General features: G+C 38.4%; 1 protein-coding gene across 1 annotated transcript; it reads left to right on the top strand.

Annotated features, from left to right (window-relative positions):
• Positions 1–203: 203 nt before the first annotated feature.
• Positions 204–23,355, top strand: LOC127101953 (uncharacterized). Its single transcript, XM_051039377.1, has 4 exons — positions 204–674; positions 794–991; positions 20,127–20,246; positions 23,329–23,355. The coding sequence occupies exons 1-4, from the start codon at positions 204–206 to the stop codon at positions 23,353–23,355; spliced, it is 816 nt and encodes a 271-aa protein (XP_050895334.1).
• The last annotated feature ends 1,615 nt before the right edge of the window (positions 23,356–24,970 follow it).

Raw genomic sequence — 24,970 nt, forward strand, 5'->3', positions numbered from 1 at the left:
TACTCGATGAATCCATGGGATGTGGACTGGGGCAACACGATGAGACAGGTAGAAAAGAGCATGTTATCTACTACTCGAGCAAGAAGTTTACAGAATGTGAAATCAGGTACTCCATGCTAGAAAAAACTTTTTGTGCATTAGCATGGGCCTCTCGTCGTCTAAGACAGTACATGATCTGCCATACAACAATGTTAATATCCACGATGGATCCCATCAAGTACATATTCGAGAAACCTGGATTAACTAGCAGAATTGCTCGCTGGCAAATGTTGTTATCAGAATATGACATTCAGTATGTAACTCAGAAGGCCATTAAGGGTAGTGTGTTATCAGAGTACCTTGGGCACCAGCTAGTGGAGGACTATCAATCGATGAGACTCGACTTCCCAGATAAAGACGTCATGTACATAAGAGACTATGAGATTCCAAGCCCGAAAGAAGGACCCGAACCAGGATCTCGGTGGACGCTCGTGTTCGATGGTGCCTCAAATGCATTGGGTAACATAATTGGGGCTGTTATAACTTCTCCAAAGGATTTTCATCTTCCCTTCACGGCAAGGTTATGTTTCAAATGCACCAATAACATGGCGGAGTATGAAGCATGTATCTTAGGAATTGAAGCAGCTATTGACCTATCAATCAAGATTCTTGAAGTGTATGGGGACTCAGCACTTGTCATCTATCAAATCAAAGGAGATTGGGAGACCCACCATTCCAATTTGATCCTGTACTGAGAGCATGTCATGAAGCTAATCCCCTACTTTGATGAGATTAATTTCCATCATATTCCTAGAGAGAGAATCAGCTAGCCGATGCATTAGCTACTCTATCATCTATGTTCAAAGTCAAATGGGCTAACGAATCACCAACTATTACAATTCAACGTCTAGACGAGCCAGCACATTGCTTAGTAGTTGAAGCAGAAATAGATGGAAAGCCTTGGTTTTATGATATCAAGCGATATCTTGAGAAGCACGAGTATCCAAATGATGTATCCATCACAGACAAAAAGACCTTAAGAAAGTTATCAGCCAATTTCTTCCTAAGTGGTGGTGTTCTATACAAAAGAAACTTTGATTTAGTTCTGCTCAAATGCGTGGATAGACATGAAGCCGACCTACTCATCAAAGAAATCCATGAAGGTTCTTTCGGCATTCATGCAAAACGGACATGCAATGGCGAAAAAAATCCTTAGAGCTGGTTACTATTGGTTGACAATGGAAACAGATTGTTACCACTATGCCAGGAAATGCCACAAGTGCCAAATTTATGCTGACAAGGTACCCGCGCCACCTACTCCTCTGAATGTTTTATCATCTCCATGGCCATTCTCAATGTGGGGCATAGACATGATTGGTATGATTGAGCCTAAAGCTTCAAATGGCCATCGGTTCATTCTGGTTTCCATTGACTATTTCACTAAGTGGGTAGAAGCAACTTCTTATGCCAATGTGACAAAATAAGTCGTCACTCGGTTTATCAAGAAAGAGATAATTTGTCGCTACGGAACTCCTAGCAAGATTATCACTGATAATGGATCAAATATGAATAATAAGATGATGAAGGAGTTGTGCGAGAATTTCAAGATTGAACATCATAACTCGTCACCTTATAGGCCAAAGATGAACAAAGCTGTAGAGGCAGCTAACAAGAATATCAAGAAGATCATTCAGAAGATGGTGAAAACATATAAAGATTGGCACGAGATGCTACCCTTTACTTTGCATGGATATCGAACAGTTGTTCGCACTTCAACAGGGGCAACCCCTTTCTCACTAGTCTATGGCATGGAGGTTGTGCTACCGATAGAAGTTGAGATCCCCTCGTTGAGAGTCTTGATGGAGACAAAATTAGAAGAAGCAGAATGGATTCAAACCAGATTTGACCAGCTCAATCTAATCGAAGAAAAAAGGATGACAGCGTTGTGTCATGGTCAGTTATATCAGAGGAGGCTCAAGCGGGCATTTGACAAGAAGGTTCAACCTCGAGAGTTTAATGTAGGTGAACTAGTTTTGAAAAAGATAATCTCCCTCTAGAAGGATTCACGTGGCAAGTGGATTCCAAACTATGAAGGACCATCTGTGGTGAAGAAAGCTTTCTCTTGTAGAGCTTTAGTTCTCACGAACATGGACGGAGAAGAGTTGACACACCCCGTCAATTCCGATGCAGTCAGAAAGTATTATCCCTAAGAAAAAGAGATGGATAATAAAAGCTCGCTAAGTTGAAAACCCGAAAGGGCGACTTAGGCAAACAAAAATGAGCATCCCGGTGAGTTGAAAACCCGAAAGGGCGGCTCAGGCAAAAACTAGGGATAAACAAAAAAACTTAAGCCCGGTAAGTCGAAAACCCGAAAGGGCGACTTAAGCAAAAAAGGGTAAAATCTCTCGGTGAACTAAAACTCTTAAGGAGCAGTTCGCGCAAAAGTTAGGGAATATCCAAAAGCATAATACTGCAGCGACATAAGTCAACACTACAACAAAGCTCAGATGAAAGAAAACAGTCCAATTACCATCTCCAGAAGCAAAGGAATGAGGACTAGAGGACATAGGGGAAAGTAGCAAAGTTGTATTTCGTTGGAAAATCAGTTAAATTTTTGTTGCCATTTACTTGCTTTCTTTCTCTATAATCTCCTCTTAGAGGGGTTTACATCTTCATGAACACCGTGTATGAGTTATTCTTCTCATCAAATAAAATTGTTCAGTTGAACATTGCTTTACCAATTATTTCTGTTTTTCTGCTTAATGTCGCTTTTTATTTTTGATAAGATAAAAAAAACTTTAAAATAGTGGAAACGACAAAGCTTTTGAAAACTTTAATTTGTTTTGATTTTGAAAGTATAAAAGGAATTTATGTTGGTTTACAATAATGCATCTGGTTCACAAGACGTGGGACATTTCCTAGATCATTATAATCTAAAGTAAGTTTGAAATGGATTTTCTTCCAGAAGCAAGAAGTCCTCATTTAAGCCCGTTTGGCGGAAAAGCAGAAATCAGATTTTTTTTTGCAACAAAAAAATCATCTTCATGGTGACAAAACTATCCAAGACAAGGCGTTGGGGAATCCGAGCTTGATACCCACAAAATGCATAAACTAATATATTCATGCATTCACATTCATTTTGCATATCATGTACAAAAATAGATCATGCATAAACCTCAGCCGAATTCAGCAACCTCTCAAGGAAGTTCAATATAATCCTCAACAAACCAAGATTCAAGGGGTGTGTGTTCTCAGGAGTAGAATAATTATTCTCTTCAGTAAGAACTTTCAGAATTTGATCATTGTTGGCATTGATTCTTAAGATGAGTTTCTTCCCTAACAAGGTGATTGATGTTCTCCCATTGGAACTCTGGTGTCAACAAAACTTCTGCTTGGTTTCCCCAGTAGATTATCTCCCCACAGAGTTTCTCCAACATTGTATTTTCTCCAATAAAAATTTCATAAACTCCCCAAGCGATTTTCATACCAGTAGGATTCCTTGAGAAAGGTATCCCCAACAACATTATCTCCAGCAAGTCTCTTTGAAGTAGCTGCCTAAGATTGAAATCTCTTCATAAGTTAGAAATCTCCCTAGTGAGTCTAATGGACAGGAGTTCCATGACAAACAAGCTTTGTTGAATGTTCCTCAGTATATCTCCAACGAGTCTTTTGTGTGTTTATTTCCCAAAGAGTCTCTTATATTCCCCAACAGGTTGCTTCAATCAATCCTCGGCAGGGTTAGTGTTTCATGCTGATCTACTATGAGATGGAGCATCTGATTGGACCTGTCAGTTCGATAATTGAGAGTAATGTTAATCCTTTTAGTTATCATTAACTTTTAATCCCCATCAAGTCTCTGGGATCTTCTCATTCCCCAAAAGAGTCTTTTGTCAGCCAAGAGCAGCTGAATATGCAGTTATTCCCCAAAGGAAGTATTTTGCTTATTTTTCAACAGTTTGCTTCAACCAAGAGCAGTTGGATGCATTAGTTTCAGCCAAGAGCAGCTGAATACTATTTTATTTTCCATCAATTTGCTTCAACCAAGAGCAGTTGAATGCAGTGGTTTCTGCCAAGAGCAGCCAAATACTATTTTTATTTCCTAGTTTTTCTTCAACCAAGAGCAGTTGAATGCAGTGGTTTCAGCCAAGAGTAGTTGAACACTATTTTATTTTATGCGGTTTTGCTTCAACCAAGAGCAGTTGAATGCAATAGTTCATCCAAGAGTTGTTGAATTTGACATCTTTATCTAAGAGCAGTTGAATATGATCATTTGTTCTCCCAGGAGTGTCTACCGTCAGTCAAGAGCAACTGGACATGATTCTCTCATCCCTAGTCACTTGCATATCATCTAAGAAATCAAGAGCATTTCTCAGTACATTTACATTCAATGATTAAGGAATCAAGAGTATTTCTTAACTCGTCTTCATATCATTTGAGAAATCAAGAGTATTTCTCAATTCATTTACATTTATGATTAGGGAATCAAGAGTATTTCTTAATTCATTTGCATAGCATCTGAGAAGTCAAGAGCATTTCTCAGCATATTTACATTCATGATTAAGGAATCAATAGTATTTCTTAATTCATCTACATTCTCATGATTAAGAAATCAAGAGTATTTCTTAACTCATACATAGTTCATTTAGATTCATGATTAAGAAATCAAGAGTATTTATTAATTCATTTGCATTCTCAATGATTAAGGAATCAAGAGTATTTCCTAACTCTTTGGAATATCATATGAGAAATCAAGAGTATTTCTCAATTCATTTGCATTCATGATTAAGGAATCAAGAGTATTTATTAACTCATCTTCACAGCATTTGAGAAATCAGGAGCATTTCTCATATCATTTATCATCCGATGATTAAGAGATCAAGAGTATTTCTTAATTCATCTGCATTTTAATTCATCCATATGATGATTAATAGATCAAGAGTATTTCTTAATCCAATCATCTCTAAGGAGTCAAGAGTACTCCTTAGCATCCATCTTAGTTATCATTCATACAGTTGAGAAATTGAGAGTATTTCTCAATTCATTCGCATTCATTTTTAAGGAGTCAAGAGTACTTCTTAAACCTTCATTTACATTCATACCACCCGACGATTAAGAAATCAAGAGTATTTCTTAAATTTCATTGTATTCATATGCATTACTGTTTGCTGATTAAGAAATCGAGAGTATTTCTTAAAACCCAGTGCGTTCATTTGTAATCACAAACATATCTTTCTTTCCCATAGAAGGGGAAAATTTGGGTCTGTTTTGGTATTTAAACTATCTTTCACCATGATGATTTGAAGACAAGAGTTCTTCATATCCTCCAGTTAAAGATATTTAAATAGGGGGAGCTGTCATACCCTAAATTTTACCCTCAGTTTTCACTTACATCCTTATAGTAAAATTGATCCATTTTGTCGTGCATTTCATAAGTTAAAAGCATTTATTAGAGTTTAGATGAAAAGTCATGAATTCTGGCATTTTATCTGGTCTTGATGATATTCATTTAGTCATCTGTTGATTGAGAAGTCGAAAGACTTGATTTCTCGATCTGAGAGCATCATTTATTCTATTGCATCTTGTTTCAGAGATTTAGAAGGTGATAATCAAGAGAGTTGTCTTCTCTGAATATGTATAGGTTTTGTTTATGTTTGAGAATGAGAAGCAAATGGTCCAAGAACGATTCATTTGCATCTCATTGTCCATTCTAGTTTATTCAGTCAACAATTTAGTTCATTTACAAGACGTCTGCATTTGAATAGTTGTCACAACATGTATTTTGTTTTGCATAACACTTAAAATGTCACACAAAATAGTTTTCCGGATCTACAGACAGAACAGTCAAATTGTTTCCCAACAGTACTTCGAATTTGTTGGCGAAAAAATTCAAAATTGAGCTTTTAGACGTCAGTTTTTTTAATTTACTATTCACGTAGTTTAAACTGGTGTGCTAATTTTAATTTTTCGACAACTTTTTCGGCCGCATTTTATCCGCCTGAGCCTTTTAACCGATCAATTTTTATTTCAAAATTTGATCAAAAATATGATTGTTTCCGGGAAGCATATTTCACATTGTTGATTTTGGTGTAGTAAGTTTTTTTTTATTACTTTTTCGCCCAATTTTTATTTATTTTTAATCCGATTATATTTAGTTTTTTAGTCAAAATGTTCAAAATAAAATATTTAAAATTAGTTATATTTTTATTTCAATTTTATATAATTTATTTTAATTTGTACAAAATTCATTTGGTTTGATTTGTAATAAGTAAGTTTGTCACTAGATAGCACTAAAAAGGGTTATTGGCATTAGTTTTTTTTTATTTAAAAAATAACCTTAGTTTGAGCGACAATACCAATACTGTCTCTCTCTCACGTTTGGCTGAAGAAAAAAAATATAGATATTTGTTTTTGCTTTTTATCAAACCGCCCTCCCTCTTATTTTGTAAAAAGATGCATCGAAGTACAGTGAGCGAGAGAGGACTTGTAAGAAATTTTCTACAGTATTTTTCATAAAGTCACACACAAGATATTTTCTCACTTCCTCCAACACCATCTCACCTCCATATCTATTTTCTCCTTCTCTCCCATTTTTTATCAAATAGAAATCAAATTTTTTAAGAAAAAGAGTAACGAAGATAAATATCTCTTATTGGTGCATTTCCAAACATCTTCATCTATTTCATTTTCTCTTGTCTATCTTATAAGAACAAAACTACAAAACCTTGTTTCCCTCCTCCAAACAACAACACAAACTCGCCGTCGCACCGAAATACCACGACGTATCGATTCATGTGATATTCACACCACCACCATTGCTCGACGACGCACTTCCGACGACGTTCACGCCGACCAATCCTCTCCATCTCATCCCCTCCTTCCGGTCACTGTAAGTTTTCATTTGATTTGTTTTGTTTGTTGTGGTTGTGGTATTTTATTAACTTGTGTTGGAATTGTTTTTCTTTAAAACAAAAAAGATGATGAACAAGTGACTTGAGAGAGAGGGATAGATTTTTAGAATTTTAAAAGATAAAAATTGATCTTTGTTGTTACAGGAAAGAAGAAGTGTGATACACATGAGAAGATGAAATAAATTGCTTTTTTTTATTATTTTGTTTATTCTCTGCCACGTGTCAGGCAGGGAGTGGTTTTATAAAAAAAACCTGGAATTAGCTTCATCTCCCTCTTATGCGTTAAATCTCATTCCCTTTTTTTTAATTATTACTAATATTTTTTATTAATTAATTTTTTATTATTGTGTTTTTTTTACTTATTATTATTTTATGATTATCATTATATCATTATTATTAGGAATAATTGTTTTATTAATATTATTCATTTCTATTATTATGTGTTATTATTATATATATTTATTATCATCATTATTATCTTTATCCTTATTTTTGATCATTTATCATTATTGATTACTAGTATAGATTATTATTATTATTATTATTATTATTATTATTATTATTATTATTATTATTATTAGTGTTGTTTTATTATTATTATTATTATTATTATTATTATTATTTACTGGTATTATTTATTTTTAGTTATTAAATAGATTTTTTTGATTTATTTGTCCGGTCGATTTTTTCACAGATACGTAGTAGTTTCAAAGTTAAAAATTTAATTTAACTTCAGAAATTGCTTACACGTATAGAGTCTTATTGACCGACCTCGGGTAGGGTGATTCCTACATGAATCGCTTTAAGATTGTTTAATTTAGTGCTAAATTTCTTTTTAGTTTAATTTCTGATTTTGACTTCGAGTCCCTTGGCTTTCTCTTGAGCCTTCTTACAACGATATTCTTTTATTTTATATTTGTCTTTCAAAGCTTATATCATTTAATTATTGTATTGTATCCCCATTCGACAAACTGTACCCCATTCCCGAAAAAGTGTAATAAATTTTATTGCTTTTGTTTATTTTTATTGTGTTAGTTGATTGTTAATTCCAAGATTAAAATCAACCCTTTTTTAGAAAAGAACGAAAACAAACACTCGATCCAACGTCGAGTCTTTTGTCCTAAATCAAATCCAAATTAATTACAAAGTCAAATATACCCCCGCCACATCCAAATTATTTTCATAAGTCAACTTCTGACACTTGATCCAATGTCAAGTTGTCCCCCTATTTTCAAAAGATTTTCACAATAAACATGGAAGAAACTGATTAAGTTTAGACTTTCCCTGTTTCGGATGTTAGGATACTGCTGTAGAGCTCAATGTTCAAACATCCGTCTTCCATATTAAAATACAATAATTACTAGAATTAGGTCATTTCTCTTATAGAAGAAAAAAATTGATTGGGTATCGACCTTCTCTTTCCCGATTATTTGGACACTGTTGTAGAGCTCTATGTCGTCTTCCGTTAATGAACTTTGACCTAATTTGCCACATTTTCATAAACAAACTTTTGGATGAAAAGAGAGTGATCGGGCTTAGGCTTCTTCCTTTTTGGGCATTCGAGTACTGCAGTAGAGCTCCCTGCTTGGATGCCTGTCTCCGCTTAAAATTAACTCAAACTCATCAAACTTATTTTCCGCCCTTGTGCGACTCCGAAAACATTTTCAGAAAAGAGTATGCAACATCCATTTTGATGCGAAACAAACAAAGACTTCAGCCTCCAAGAGCGAGCAACAAGTAAAGGTTTAATCGCTTAAATATGATCCAAGCATCACTCTCTTTAAAAGCAATCCATCCGGTAGTTCTCTTTGGGTAGAACTACGTATGCCTTGAGTTCTTCATAGCACCTGGAAATACATAGGAGCAGGATTATGAAATCTTATCAGGCACATTAATATTAAAAACCATAACTCTTTCCTTTCTTTCTTTCTCTTTCCTCACCCGATAAGTAAAAGATCGCAAATGATATCACGCTAACACTCTAACACAAAACTAACTAAATGGGTCCCATCGAGTACGATGGATGTGAGGGGTGCTAATACCTTCCCCTTGCATAACCAACTCCCGAACCCGATTTTGGTTGCGACGACCATTTCTTTTTGGTTTTTATGGGTTTTATCGATATTTCCCCTTTCCCTCTTTGGGAATAAATAAAGATCGGTGGCGACTCTGTTTCGTTTATATTTTGAGCGTTCCTTACGCTTGGGTATTTTTCACGCCGCGACACATAGTGCCCATTTTCAAGCAGCCGGAGAAATTGGTAATCCAATACGACATCAACAACAGTAATAATGTCAGCAATATATCAGTATCGTCGTTGGTTATATGGTTAGCGGGCCCAGTCCTGTATTCATCTGATAAAGTTGTGCCGTATCAGTATAATGCTACAATGATAAAAGGTGATCAAGAGGTCCCGTTGCCTACGACTAGCTCTGTAGTGAGCATTGCTGATGTTACCAAGGTGACCCGCAGTGGTCGAGTGTTTGGGCTAGTGTTCCCAAAGGATAAAGAAGAATCGGTTATTGGAAAGAAGGTGGAAGTGCCTGTTGTAGATCCAGTTGGTGCTTCAAAGGGTAAGTCTGGTGAATCCAGCGATTTGAAGGCTAACGATGATGATGAGGTACTTTGTTTGATCAAGAGAAGTGAGTTCAATGTGGTGGAGCAGCTGCTCCAAACCCCCTAAAAGATCTTAGTGTTGTCTCTGCTCATGATTTCTGAAGCGTATAGAGAAGCACTGCAGAGAGTTTTGGAACAAGCATTTGTAGAACATGATGTTATAGTGGATCAATTCGATCATATCATGGCTAACATCACTTCTTGCAATAATCTTAGCTTCTGTGATGAAGCACTCCCCAAGGAGGGTAGAAATCATAATCTGGCTTTGCATATTTCTATGAGTTGCAAAGATGATGCTTTGTCGAATGTGCTCGTTGACACCGGGTCGTCACTGAATGTATTGCTGAAGTCAACCCTGTCAAAATTGTCATATCAAGGAGCGCCTATGAGGTATAACGGTGTAATCGTCAAAGCTTTTGATGGTTCGCGCAAAACAGTTATTGGTGAAGTGGACCTTCCAATTAAGATAGGTCCGAGTGATTTTCAAATTACTTTTCAAGTAATGGATATCCATCCGGCCTACAGTTTCTTGTTGGGAAGGCCATGGATCCATGAGGCAGGAGCTGTTACCTCCACTTTGCATCAGAAACTCAAATTTGTGAAGAATGGAAAGCTTGTGATCATTAGTGGGGAGAAGGCGATGTTGGTTAGCCACCTGTCATCTTTCTCTTATGTTGAAGTTGAGGATGAGGTTGGAACTCCGTTCCATGCCTTGTGTATTGTTGTTGAAAAGAGAGTTGGGGCACCTATGTCCTCATTGAAAGATGCAAGGAAGATTGTAGAAGAAGGCAATGTTGATCAGTGGGGGCGCATGGTAGAGGTCTCCGACAACAAAGGCATAACCGATTTGGGGTTCCATCGAGGTTCATCAACCGCAAGGTCTGAAGATATGCAACTTAGCTTCCGTAGCGGAGGATTCATTCATGGTAATGAACAACACTTAGCTGTTGTGCTAGAAGATGACGAGGAGGAAGACTGCACCAATTTTGTGACGCATGGAAAGGCTTGCAACAATTAGACTACTGTTGATATTCCTGTTATTTTGCATCAATCTAAGTAATTTCTTTTATATGTTTTAAAAAAACAAACCTTCTCCTATGCCTAAGGGAGAAGCGAACATTGTTGGGCATTTTCAAATTGATCATTAGTAAAATTAAATCTATTCATCCACATCTATGATGTCTTGTTTTTACTTTTTGCTTTATTCTGAAAATGGTAATCACAAAAAACATAAATAAACAATATAATTATCCATCTGCATAATATTTGGTCACAAATCCACTTCTCTAAAATCAAAATATGAAATTATTATGCAGGTTGGTTTCTAACCCCATTGATAACATTGATCCTTCTCCTTCTCCAAATTTTGATTTCCCTGTGTTTAAGGCCAAGGAGGAAAGTGATGAAGAAGTAGGTGAAGAATTATCTCGTCTTCTTGAACAAGATGAAAAGACCATTCAGCCCTTCGAAGAGCAGATTGAGCTAGTCAACTTGGGTTCCGAGGATGATGTGAAGGAAGTCAAGATTGGGTCTCGACTGTGTCCAGATGTCAAGAAGGGGTTGATTGATCTTCTTCGAGAGTATTCAGATGTGTTTTCTTGGTCCTATCAAGACATGCCTGGTTTGGATTCTAAAATTGTGGAGCATAGATTGTCATTGAAGCCAGAATGCCCGCCAGTCAAGCAGAAGTTGAGAAGAACGCATCCTGATATGGCTGTGAAGATCAAAGAGAAAGTGCAGTAGCAGATTGATGCCGGTTTCCTTATAACTGCTGAGTATCCGCAATGGGTAGCCAATATTATTCTTGTGCCGAAGAAAGATGGAAAAGTCCGCATGTGTGTCGACTATAGAGATTTGAATAAAGCCAGTCCGAAAGATGATTTCCCTTTGCCACACATTGATATGTTGATAGACAATACTGCTAAATTCAAAGTCTTTTCATTTATGGATGGATTTTCCGGATATAATCAGATCAAGATGGCACCCGAAGATATGGAGAAGACCACATTCATTACACCTTGGGGAACATTCTGTTATAGAGTGATGCCTTTCGGTCTAAAGAATGATGGTGCAACTTACCAAAGAGCAATGACTACTCTTTTTTATGATATGATGCATAAAGAGATTGAATTTTATGTCAATGACATGATTGCTAAGTCGATTGATAAAGACGACCATGTTGAGCATTTGTTGAAGCTATTCCAGCGTTTGAGGAAGTATAAACTTTGCTTGAATCCCAATAAATGTACTTATGGTGTTCGTTCTGGTAAATTGTTGGGTTTTATTGTCAATGAGAAAGGTATTGAAGTTGATCCTAGCAAGTTCAAAGCAATACAAGAGATGCTTGCGCCCAAAACTGAGATGTAAGTCAGAGGTTTTCTCGGCCGCTTGAATTATATTTCCAGATTCATTTCACACATGACTGCCACATGTGCGCCTATATTCAAGCTTCTTTGGAAAGATCAGTCTTGTGATTGGACTGAAGACTGCCAGAAAGCTTTTGATAGTATCAAGGTATATCTGCTTGAGCTTCCGATTTTGTCTTCGCCTATTGAAGGAAGACCGTTTATCATGTATTTGACTGTGCTCGAAGATAGTATTGGTTGTGTTCTTAGTCAGCAAGATGAGACTGGAAAGAAAGAATTTGAAATTTACTACCTTAGTAAGAAGTTCACCAACTATGAGACTCGGTATTATATGCTTCAGAAAACTTGTTGCGCATTGGCTTAGTCTGCTAAGCGTCTATTTCAGTATATGTTGAATCATACCACTTGGTTGATATCCAAAATGGATCCGATCAAGTATATATTTGAGAAGCCTGCTCTAACTAAGAGGATTTCCCGTTGGCAGATGTTGTTATCAGAGTATGATATCAAATACCGATCTCAGAAAGCGATCAAGGTAGTATCTTGGCTGACCATTTGGCTCATCAACCAATTGAAGATTACCAGTCAGTGCAGTATAACTTTCCTGATGAAGAGATTTTGTACTTGAAAATGAAAGATTATGATGAACCATTGCTTGAAGAAGGGCCAGAACCTGGTTCCCGTTGGGGCATGGTATTTGATGGAGCTGTTAACCAGTATGGTAATGGCATTGGGGCAGTGATTATTACTCCTCAAGGCATGCATCTACCATATACAGCTAGATTGACTTTCAAGTGTACAAAAAACATGGCAGAATATGAAGCTTGCATTATGGGGCTTGAAGAGGCTATGAATCTCATAATCAAGTATTTGGATGTCTTCAGAGATTCCGCTTTGGTTGTGAATCATATCAAAGGTGATTGGGAGACAAATCAACCTGGTTTGGTACCATATAGAGATTATGCGAGGAGGATTTCGACTTTCTTTATAAAAGTTGAGTTCCATTAGATTCCTCGGGGTGAGAACCGGATGGAAGATGCTCTTGCAACGTTGGCATCAATGATTGTAGTGAAGTATTAGAATGAGGTTCCCAATTTGTCAGTGATGCGTCTTGATAGGCCAGCTCATGTGTTCGTTGTTGAAGAAGTCAGAGACGAGAAGCCGTGGTATTATGACATCAAATGTTTCCCCCAAAGTCAGAATTACCCGTCTGGGGCATCCTTGAAAAATAAGAAGATTTTGAGAAGATTAGCCGGTAATTTCTACTTGAATGGTGATATACTGTACAAGAGAAACTTCAACATGGTTTTGCTCAGATGCGTGGATAGACACGAAGCAGACTTGTTGATGACTGAAGTGCATGAAGGTTCCTTTGGTACTCATTCCAACGGATATGCAATGGCGAAGAAGATGTTGCGAGCAAGTTACTATTGGCTGACAATGGAATCTGACTGTTACAAGTTTGTGAAAAAATGCCACATGTGTCAAATATATGCTGATAAAATTCATGTTCCTCTGACGCTATTGAATGTTATTTCCTCCCCATGGCCTTTCTCCATGTGGGGAATTGATATGATTGGGATGATTGAGCCCAAAGCTTTGAATGGACATCGTTTCATTTTAGTGGCAATTGACTACTTCCCGAAATGGGTTGAAGTGGCATCGTATGCAAATGTAACCAAGCAAGTTGTTGTGAGGTTTATCAAGAATCATATCATATGTCGTTATGGTGTGCCAAGAAAGATCATTACTAATAATGGATCGAACTTAAATAATAATATGGTGGAAGCTCTTTGCAAAGACTTCAAGATTGCACACCATAAGATAAATGGGGCTTTTGAAGCTGCGAATAAGAACATTAAGAAGATTATTCAGAAGATGGTTGTCACATATAAGGATTGGCATGAGATGCTCCCATTTGCTTTACATGGGTATCGTACGTCCGTCCTCACTTCAACAGGGGCAACCCCTTTCTCTCTTGTATATAGTATGGAAGCAGTGCTCCCCGTAGAGGTTGAGATTCCTTCATTGCGTGTGTGTAGCGGGGTATTAGTTACCATTAGAGATATTGGCTAAATCCAAGGTAAATCATACAAGTCGAGTCGCCACCGCACTTCTATTTATCCAAAGGAATGGTTAGAAAGCGAACAAAAACCTAAAAGTTTTATCGAATCAAAAACTAGTAAAAATGCCAGAGAGATCTGGGTAAGGGGGTTGGTTATGCAATGGGAAGGTTTTAAGCACCCAAAACATCCTAGGTACTCCTAGGGAGCCCTTTTCATACTTTTTGTAAGGTTGGTATTTTGTGAAAATTTATTTGTGCAAACATGATTGAAGAGATGAGAAGAGAATATACAAGTTTATTTGCATTTTGTGTTTGGATGGATAAACCCATTGCCTACGTACCATCTTTAAAAGATTAGGATCAAAACCTCGTAGTTCGGGGTAAAAATCTCAAAATGAGTTGGTGAATTGATTGGTCCAAAAGCCTTAAGGTCTTTTGTTATCCAAGGGAGAAAACTCAACCTAAAACCACAAATCCACCATGTGAGGATAACTTCAACATGCTAGTGAGGGGTTAACCCTATAATAAGCATGGAAGACTCATTGTCCATCACTAAGGATATAGGTGAGTATTACATCTACCTCAAGGATAACCCAAACCTAATAGCTAAAGGTTATGGAAAATTTGATTAAGAAAGTGGCCATTGAAACCACAAAAAGACATTTGAATGGTATGTATTTACCAATGAAAAGTATGTACAAAACATGGTCAAAGTTGAATTAGAAGTTTGATTCAGAATAAGTGTTATGAAAAGAAAGTTTGAAAATCAAAAGCATAGGGCTTAGGTTTCTAATGTTGAAAACAAGTGTTAAATGTTTGCACAAAAGTTTTGGCTTGGGTTAGAGTGGAGAGAAGAAGAAGAATGGCTAAAGTCCTAGGCATACAAGAGGTGAGGGATAAAGAAAAAGACCACAAATGGAGTTCCTCTCTTGAGATCACAAGTAGCTCCCATCCTTTGGAATAAGCAATCACAATAATGGTAAACTCAAGCAATCAACAATCAAATGAAGCTCTTGGAAAATTCCTCAATGTATCTTGGATCTCTCTCCCTTAGAAGCTCATGGTAATGGTTCCTCAATTTGGCTCAATATGGGAATCCCTAGCACAAGAAACACACACATCAAAAGGTTCTATTAACAATCAAAATAATGGACAAGAGGGAGTTTAGAATATGGTCCTTTCAATGTTCATCTTCAAGCTTTAAGCATTCTAAAGGCATGAGGCCTAGTTTCTCTTCAAACTCCATTAGCTTGGGTAAAGGTCCTAAAGTCTAAGTCCATTTTGTCCAATTCTTTGCATTTGGTTCACAACAATCAGACAAACACAAACACAAAAGATATATACACAATTATGTGCTCAAGTGAGCAAAAGGCAAATGACATTAACATAAACATGTGCTCCAATGAGCAAAAGGAAAAGCAAATGGATAATATGTACAAGAATGATAAATTGCATAAAGTAAAGAGCAAAAAGTAAATGTTAATGGTTAATGGTTAGTGTTAGTAGTTAGTGTGCCATAAGGCAAATTTAGCGCTATGTTAAGCAATCGTAATTGGACTTATGTAGAAGTCACAACTATCTGAGGCCGGTCAATAATAATGTACGCAACAACACAAGTTAGAAGTCTTGATTAGTGAACCAAGTTCCAACAACTTTCCATGCCAAAAGAAAAGAGAATTGATCTTGTATTGGTTTAAGTCCTTTGTATGATTTAGGAAACAACCTATCCTTAATGCAAAGCCATTCACTTGATCAATGATCAAGATGAATTAGATTTGAATCAAGGAAGGTTAAGTCTCCCCAATCAATGCTAACTTATCAACCTTTAACTCATTGATAAAAAAGAAGAAAGAAGAAGGAGAAGAAGATGAATAATGAAAAATGGAAAAGGAAATAATAAAGTGCATTAAATGAAATAAAATGTACCAATCAACAAGTGTTGACCAATGACATTAAGGATCATGGTCAAACAATCAAAAACAGAAGTGAGATGAAGATTGGAAGTCAAGAAATGAACAAAATATTTTTGGCATTTTTAATATTTAAAATAAACTTGAATTAAAATAATAAAGAAAGGTCAAACTTCAAAATCACTTCAAATCAACCTTGAAAGGTCCGAGTGATTTATCCCAAGTTCAACAAGGTCAAACAAAGTTTGACAAAAAATTTCAGCATTTTTAAAAGTCAGAAACTATTTTTAATCAATTAAAAATGAATAAAAATAACCTAATTGAATTAAAATATCAAATAAATCTCAAATCAATTAAAAAATTGATGAGAATATGATCGGTCACCATTTCCATTGAATTCCCACCGTTACTCCGACATATTTTCAACATTTTGGTAAGATTTATGTTTGTTTATAGTTGCTTCAGAGTCATTTATCATGTTTTATTGGTTTGGTATCGCATTGCATTTTATTACAAGTTTATGTCCAAAAGATCTCTTTTACGCTTCGTTTGGTAGTGTTATTGTTACAGGCCATTGCACAGGTTTAAAAGCATTAATAGTGAAGTTATGGATACTCAGAAAGGCAAAAATATGAAGAGACAGCAGGTCAACACGGGCACCCGTGTGCTACAACACTGCCCGTGTTGTTGGTCAGGCAAAGCAAAATGGGAGAAGAAAAACAGAGATCAACACGGGCACCCGTGTGGTGACACACGACCGTGTTGTTTAAAACAGTGCATTAACACGGGCACCCGTGTGGAGGAACACGGCCCGTGTTGTTGCCTCTGTAGCTTGATTTAAAGATGCCCATTTTGGAGAGAACACACGGGCACCCGTGTGTACACACACGGCCCGTGTTGTTGGGCGCGGCTTGGAAACCTAAACTTTTGCTTTGTGAACCTATTCTGCTCATTAAGGGTAGTTTGGACCTTTTGCTTGGAGGAGATTCATCTAGAAGGCTTGGAAGGGATACGAGAAAACACTTTTTGACGTACGAAAGAAAACACAACATTGAGAAGATAGCTACTACGGAGGATTCGATGACGGCGAGATTCAAGGGTTCCGACCATTGAAGATCCAAATTTCCTAGTTCTTTGTAATGTCTAATTTTCATACTATGATTTCGTTTCCTACTATGAGAGGCTAAACCCCCTATGTTAGGGGGGTGGTCCTGATTTGATCGTATGTTATGAATTTGAACAAATGATTTCCTTATTACTATGTTACTTATTTCAATTCAATTGTGTGATGTTATTATGCATTTGTATCGGACAAATACAAATTGATCTATGACTATCAATAACAGGATTGTGATTGTTAGGGTTTTCACACAATTAGGTTTATGATTGCATCATCTAGGACTAGTAACTTTTGTAAACCACCGCAAACCTTGATATTGTTTATGATTAAAACCAATGATTAATTGAATGGACATTTGAGTAAGAATTGGTAGTTTAATAGTTTCTTTCTTACGGACTTAAGGAAGAACATTCTGAGGTTAGGTAATTGAATGTGTCATATGTATTAAGGAAATCTTGACTGAATTCATAACTGGTTAAATCAACCACTTCCCCTAGCATGCTTTAACTTAATTAATTACATTGTTACTGTCTTTTGTGTTTATTGTTGAAATTCCTAAAACAACCAAACCATTATATTTTTGTTCTGATAGAATCAAAGTTAAATAAGTATTTCCTACGCAATCCCTGAGATCGCTACTTGGAAATAAAACTCCTTATTACTACATCGGTAAAAATAGTACACTTGCTATTTTTCCGATCAAGTTTTTGGCGCCGTTGCCGGGGGTTGCCAAAATACATATTTTAATTTCTATTCTATCGAAATTTTGTTGCTCGCCAACCAAAATTTTATCTGTGACAATTTTGTTATTCAATTCTAATCTTTGTCTAACTTGTTTATGCGAGGTAAGGCCTCAGCGGATTTTCCTTTTGACGCAGATCCAGAAAGAACTCTTCGCGCTAGGCTAAGACAAGCTAAGAGAGAAAAACTGGAATTAGCAGAGAAAGCGGAGGGGGAAGTTGTTTCAGTGCACTCAGAGAATTCAGATTCAGACGCGGAAACAGTTCCTGAAATCATGGCTGCTAACCCACCACCACCACCAGAGAGACTCCTCGGTGACTATGGTGGAACCAACACCCCGGGTGGTCGTATGACAATTGTTAACCAACCGGTTAATGTGGAACAATTTCAGCTGCATCCCAGCACCATTAATCAACTCGAAAGACGGTCCTTCTCTTGAAGAGTGAATGAAGATGCCAACAAGCATCTGCAAAGATTTTTAACCATGAGCACAACACTGAAAATGCCTGGACATAGCGAAGAAGCAATCCGACTTCGTATGTTCCCATTCACTTTAGCAGATGAGGCCGAAGAGTGGTTCTATTCCTTACCTGCTGGTAGTATCACTACATGGGAGCAAATGGAAACAACATTCTTGCAGGAGTATTTTCCCGCATCTGTGTCATTGCGAAAAAGATATGAGATCCTAAACTTCAAGCAGAAGGAGGGTGAGTCACTAGGAGATGCCTACAAAAGATTCAAGAGAATCCTGGTGGCTTATCCTACTCACAACATGGATGAAACTGAACAGATGCAAATGTTTGTCAATGGCCTTCGAATTCAAATGAGACAAATCCTTGATTCAGCAGCTGGTGGCTCAGCCAACTTTGCAACAGCCACCGGTATGAAGAAGATAATTAAAGCAATTGCCTCGAACAAGCATTTGGAGTTATATGGCAGGGTATCAAGCAAATCTGCAGTTATTGACTTGAAGCTTGAAACAAACAAACAGGTGAAAATTGAAGAAGCTGTTGCTGCGGAGGTAGAGAAAAGGTTGAAAGCACTAAACATAGGTGCTCAGAAAGTGGCTCAAGTGCAACAGGCACCGAGTGATGTGTGTGGCATCTGCAATGGACCACACAATACTGTTCATTGCTTTGCAACACCGCAACAGATAGAAGATATAAAGTTTTTAAAGCAAAACAACCCCTACTCCAACACATACAATCCGGGGTGGAAGAATCATCCCAACTTTGCATGGAAAGATCAAAGAGGGAACGTGCAACAGCAGGCACAGGGTCAATATCAAAATCAGTATCAGCAGTAGCAACAACAGGTACCTAAGAAGGCAGATTGGGAGATCGCAATTGAAAAGATGGCAGCTCACAACATCCAAATTCCAAGAGGAGACTCGAAATAATCAGAAGAACACTACAACATCCATAAAAAATCTTGAAATTCAGATGGGTCAAATTGCTCAACAGTTAGCCTCAAACTCCCAGGCACCTGGCACGCTTCCTAGTGGGACAGTCGTTAATCCCCGTGATCAAAGTCACATTAAAGCTGTGGTCACCAGAAAAGGAAAAGCTAAGGAACTACAAGTTGACGAACAGGTCGAAGAAGATGGATTGTTGGAAGTTGACTTGGAGATTAGAGAAGAGCCAAAACAAATTGAAGAAGTGGTGGTGAAGCCGACAAGCCAGCAAGAGAAACAAAAACCAAAGATCATTCTTCCTTTTCCGACAAGAACAAAGAAGAAAGATCTCCATGATTTTTTTTTTGAGAAATTCTTAGAATTATTCAAGAAGCTCGAGATCAACATACCTTTTGCTGAAGCTCTGGAACAGATGCTGATCTACGCCAAATTCATGAAAGACATCATATCGAAGAAAAGGTCGATCGACGACGAGCCAGTCATGCTATCTGAAACTTGTAGTGCTATTTTGCAGGGCCTAAAAATTCCGATGAAGAAAAAAGATAGAGGTGCAGTCACTATTCCTTGTAGCATTGGAGACAGATCATTCAAAAAGGCACTGATCGATTTGGGAGCAAGTGTTAGTCTAATGCCCCTCTCGATTTACAAAAAAACTTGAGTTAGGGGAGGTGCAGGATACTCGCATGACATTGCAGTTTGCGGATCATTCTATGAAGAGACCCTATGGTATAACAACAGATGTTCTAGTGAAGATTGATAAATTCGTATTCCCGGTGGATTTTGTGATACTCGAGATGCCGGAAGATGAGGAAATTCCTCTCATATTGGGAAGACCGTTCCTTGAAACTGGAAGATGCATGATAGATATTGAGGAAGAAACCATGACCCTCAAAGTTTATGATGAAAAGCTCAAAATTGATGTGAGGGATACTATGAAATTCAAGGATGACGAAGGGGCGAGTAAAAGTATTGAAGTGTTAGATACAGTTTTTGCTCAATCTATGCAGATTACAACACCCAAGCTTCCTTTGGAGAGAGTTTTGAGTTTATCTATCGTTGAGGGTACTGAAGGAATTGATGAGAAAGAATCCGAAGTGGTAGCGATGTTAAAAGAACAACCGCCTTGGGTTCGTTCCCGACCGCAACGGTGGGAAGAGCTTCGACCTAAAACATATCCAGAATCAAAACAGGATATAAAAAAAGGGATAGAGTTGAAACAATTACCAGAACATCTCAAATATGTCTTTCTTGACAATGAGGAAAAATGTCCAGCAATCATCAATTCAGGTTTGAGAGAGATCTAACAAGGAGAGCTAGTCAAAGTCCTCAAGAAATACAAGGGTGCTATTGGATGGGCGATGGACGATTTGAAAGGAATCAGCCCGACACGGTGTATGCACAAGATTTTGATGGAGGATGATTAGAAACCGGTCGTCCAACCTCAAAGAAGACTGAATCCAGCTATGAAAGAAGTCGTTCGCAAGGAGGTTGTTAAACTTTTAGATGCGGGGTTGATTTACCCAATATCTGACAGTTCGTGGGTGAGCCCAGTTCATGTGGTACCAAAGAAGGGAGGGACAACTGTGATAAAAAATGAGAAAAATGAGTTGATCCCCACCCGTACTGTTACAGGTTGGAGAGTTTGCATAGACTATAGAAGACTGAACACTGCAACAAGGAAGGACCATTTTCCCTTACCTTTTATTGATCAGATGTTGGAAAGATTGGCAGGTCATGAATTCTATTGTTTTCAGGATGGGTACTCAGGGTACAACCAAATTGCTGTGGCACCTGAGGATCAAGAAAAAACAGCGTTCACATGCCCGTATGGAATCTTTGCTTATAGAAGAATACCATTTGGTTTATGCAACGCACCTGCGACATTTCAGAGGTGCATGACATCCATATTTTCCGATATGCTTGAGAAGCATATGGAGGTGTTTATGGATGATTTTTCGGTTTTTGGATCTTCTTTCGAAAATTGTTTGTATAATCTATCACTTGTGCTGGAAAGATGTCAACAAACCAATTTAATCCTGAATGGGGAAAAGTGTCACTTCATGGTGAGAGAAGGGATAGTACAGGGTCATAAAATTTCCCATAAAGGAATAGAAGTTGACAAGGAAAAAGTGGAAGTGATCTCCAATCTCCCTCATCCTGTGAATGAGAAAGGTATACGGAGTTTCTTGGGACATGCAGGATTTTATCGTAGGTTCATCAAAGATTTCTCTAAGATCGCAAAACCTTTGACTAGCCTGCTTGTGAAGGATACTCCATTTCTGTTTGACAAAAAGTGAAACGAAGCCTTCGACACTCTGAAAAATAAATTGGTGTCTGCTCCTATAGTGATCTCGCCTGACTGGTCTCTACCCTTTGAGATAATGTGCGATGCGAGCGACATAGCAGTAGGGGTAGTCTTGGGGCAAAGAAAAGACAAACTCCTCCACGTCATCTACTATGCTAGCCATGTGTTGAATCCAGCCCAGATGAATTATGCAACCACAAAGAAGGAGTTACTGGCTGTGGTTTATGCCTTTGACAAATTTCGGCAATACTTGTTGGGAACAAAGGTAATTGTTTATACTGACCATGCTGCTTTGAAATATCTTTTTTCTAAACGGGACTCGAAGCCAAGGCTGCTCAGATGGATCTTACTGTTGCAATAATTTGACCTTGAAATTCGAGACAAAAAGGGGTGTGAAAACACCGTTGCTGACCACCTATCTCGAATGTCCCCGATTGAAGAGACGGAAGAAGAACATCCCATAAAGGACGAGTTTATAGATGAAAGAATCCTCACGATGGTGGGTGTTCCTTGGTTTGCTGACTATGCAAACTACCTGGTGGGTGGTATAATTCCTGACGACTTTGATTATAACAAAAAGAAAAAGTTTCTTCATGATTGCAGGTTCTATTTGTGGGACGAACCATTCTTGTATAAGAAAGGGGTAGACGGACAGGTTCGTCAGTGTGTCCCTGAGGAAGAACAAAATGAAGTCTTAAAGGCATGTCATGACTCAGATTATGGGGGACACTTTAGTGGAGACATGACAGCCGCAAAAGTCCTCCAATCAGGGTTGTACTGGCCTACGTTGTTTAAGGATGCCCAAGTCATTGTGAAGGAATGTGACAGATGCCAACGGACAGGGAATATTTCTAGGAGGAATCAGATGCCTCAAAAGGGCATGCTTGAAGTGGAATTATTTGATGTTTGGGGGATAGACTTTATGGGGCCATTTCCACCCTCATTTGGAAAAAATTATATTCTGGTGGCTGTGGACTATGTCTCCAAATGGGTGGAAGTCGTTGCCCTCCCTTCTAATGATGCGAGAGTAGTGGTAAACTTTCTCAAACAAAACATCTTCTCAAGGTTTGGTGTGCCTAGATCACTTATCAGTGATGAAGGAACACATTTCTTGAATAAGCTCATGGAGAACTTATTGAAGAAATATAATGTGAAGCACAAGATTGCCACACCATATCATCCCCAAACGAGTGGGCAAGTTGAAGTGTCTAATCGGCAAATTAAACAGATTTTGGAAAAGACAGTGAGTGATTCAAGAAAAGATTGGGCGATCAAATTAGATGACGCTTTATGGGCGTACCGAACCGCTTTCAAAACCCCAATTGGCATGTCTCCGTATCAACTGATTTATGGTAAGGTGTGTCATCTTCCTCTGGAATTAGAGCACAAAGCCTTTTAGGCATCCAAGTTCTTAAATTGTGATCTTGCAAAAGTCGGTGAATCTCGAATTCTTCAACTTCACGAGTTAGAAGAATTTCGTAATCAGGCATATGAGAATGCAAAGATGTACAAGGAGCAAACAAGGAAGTGGCATGATCAGAAGAAAGATTTCTGGGAAGGACAACTGGTATTGTTGTTCAATTCGAGGCTCAAGTTGTTTCCTGGGAAATTGAAATCAAGATGGTCCGGGCCATTTGTCGTGCATAAGGTCTCTCCCCACGGAGCAATAGAGATTAAAAACCAAAACAATGGGGATATATTCAAGGTGAATGGCCAGAGGCTGAAGCCCTATTACATAGGCCAAGAGTCTGGATTGATTGACCATGTGCGCCTCGCCTAATGAGGTGGACAACCGTCGAGCCATGCGACGTTAAACGAAGCGCTTCGTGGGAGGCAATCCACGTGTTCGATTGTTAACTTATTTTGTTTTTTCTTTTCTGTGTGTGTGTGAAACGTTGTTGCAGGTAAGGAGTGGAACTTGGAGTGTATAGTCATAATCACCTCTCAGCGAAAGGATACCATACATATGAAGCATAGAAGAATTCAGAAATTGAGGAAAACAGGTCATCCACACGGCCACCCGTGTGGTGACACACGACCCGTGTTGTGCTGCAAGAGGGAATACTGGGCATCCACATGGCCACCCGTGTTGTGACACACGGACGTGTTAATTAAAATAGTGGATTAACACGAGCGCCCGTGTGCAGGAACACGGCCGTGTTAATTAAAACAGTGAATTAACACGGGCGCCCGTGTGCAGGAACACGGCCGTGTTGTTCTTAACGGGTTGATTTTTGAAATTTTGTGATTTTGGATACTTTTAATGTTGGGACCCACTTGATATTACATCTCTTCCCCACATCTTATTCTCACCTTTTCTGTTTTTTGAAAGCTTTTCTCTCCCTCTTCCTCCATTGTTAACCTAGCCTCCATCACTTTAAGCTCCACTTTTCTCATAGCTCCACTCACTTTAACCTCATCTCACCTTCACGAAAATCGTTCCTCTCGCCGTCCTCTACACAGTGACGGTGGCAGTTTTCACTAATCTGTTCTTTGGATTTTGAGAAATTTTTTGCAGGTACCATTATGCCCCCAAAGCGTATAAGCAAGGAGAAGGATGTAGCCACGTCTTCTCGGCCAAAGCAACGGGCTAGACGCTCTCTGAATCCTCATGGCATTTTGTTTGAACAACTGAATCATCAAGAGAGGTATGTGATTCTGCTAAACGTAAGCTCATTCCGACACAATATATGTATGATGCTACACTGGATGAGTTAGGTTTAAAGGAAGAGGTGCACCGCATGTTTCACAACATCGGTATGTTAGAATTCATGCAATTCGAAGCACCGACCTTCGCTCGTATCACACTTGAATTCTTAAGTACGGTTGAGTTTAAGATGAGGAGAAGGTGGACAGGTTCAGAGATGGAATTTTATGGTCAAATTACTTTCCGATTGTTCGATGAAGATCACGAGTTATCTGTTGAGGAACTTGGGAGTATTCTGAGACTCTCGGTATCTGGACCCGGAACCCCTCCAGACACTTTTTCAACAATTGATTTCTGGAGGGCTATTACAGGTAAAACTGGCTATAACCCTAGCTCGGGAAAAGCTTCTGGGATTAATAACCCTTGCTTCAGATATGCACAAAAAGGGTTAGCCTACACCTTGTTCGGACGGGGTGATAGTACCGGGGTCGCTGCTAAGAGAGAGTTATTTTTTCTTCATTGCATGGCCCACAATGAGCGAATCAATGCAGCTGCTTTCGCCGCCAATCATTTGAAGTAAGTTGGCCACGTAACTACCGGTGATATTTCTGTGGGTGGTATGATCACGCAGATTGCGGGCCACTTTGGGTATGATCAACTCTTGCTGGAAGAAACTGCAGTGGTGGGAAAGACGTAGATCGACATGCACACTCTAGTCAATCAGAAAATGATTGCCATCATGCCGACTCATTACTCTCTGGTGATTCACAATGTGGAAGTGCTCGCACTACCAGCACCTGGTTCCATTAGCATTGCAAATGTTGCTAACTGGTTGTATACAGGTTCAGCCCCATCTGTAGGGGACGATGCTCAGTTTGACCATGACCTTTCAGGTGAGG

The sequence above is a fragment of the Lathyrus oleraceus genome, chromosome 7 (genome assembly GCF_024323335.1).
Source record: "Lathyrus oleraceus cultivar Zhongwan6 chromosome 7, CAAS_Psat_ZW6_1.0, whole genome shotgun sequence".
NCBI lineage: Eukaryota > Viridiplantae > Streptophyta > Magnoliopsida > Fabales > Fabaceae > Lathyrus > Lathyrus oleraceus.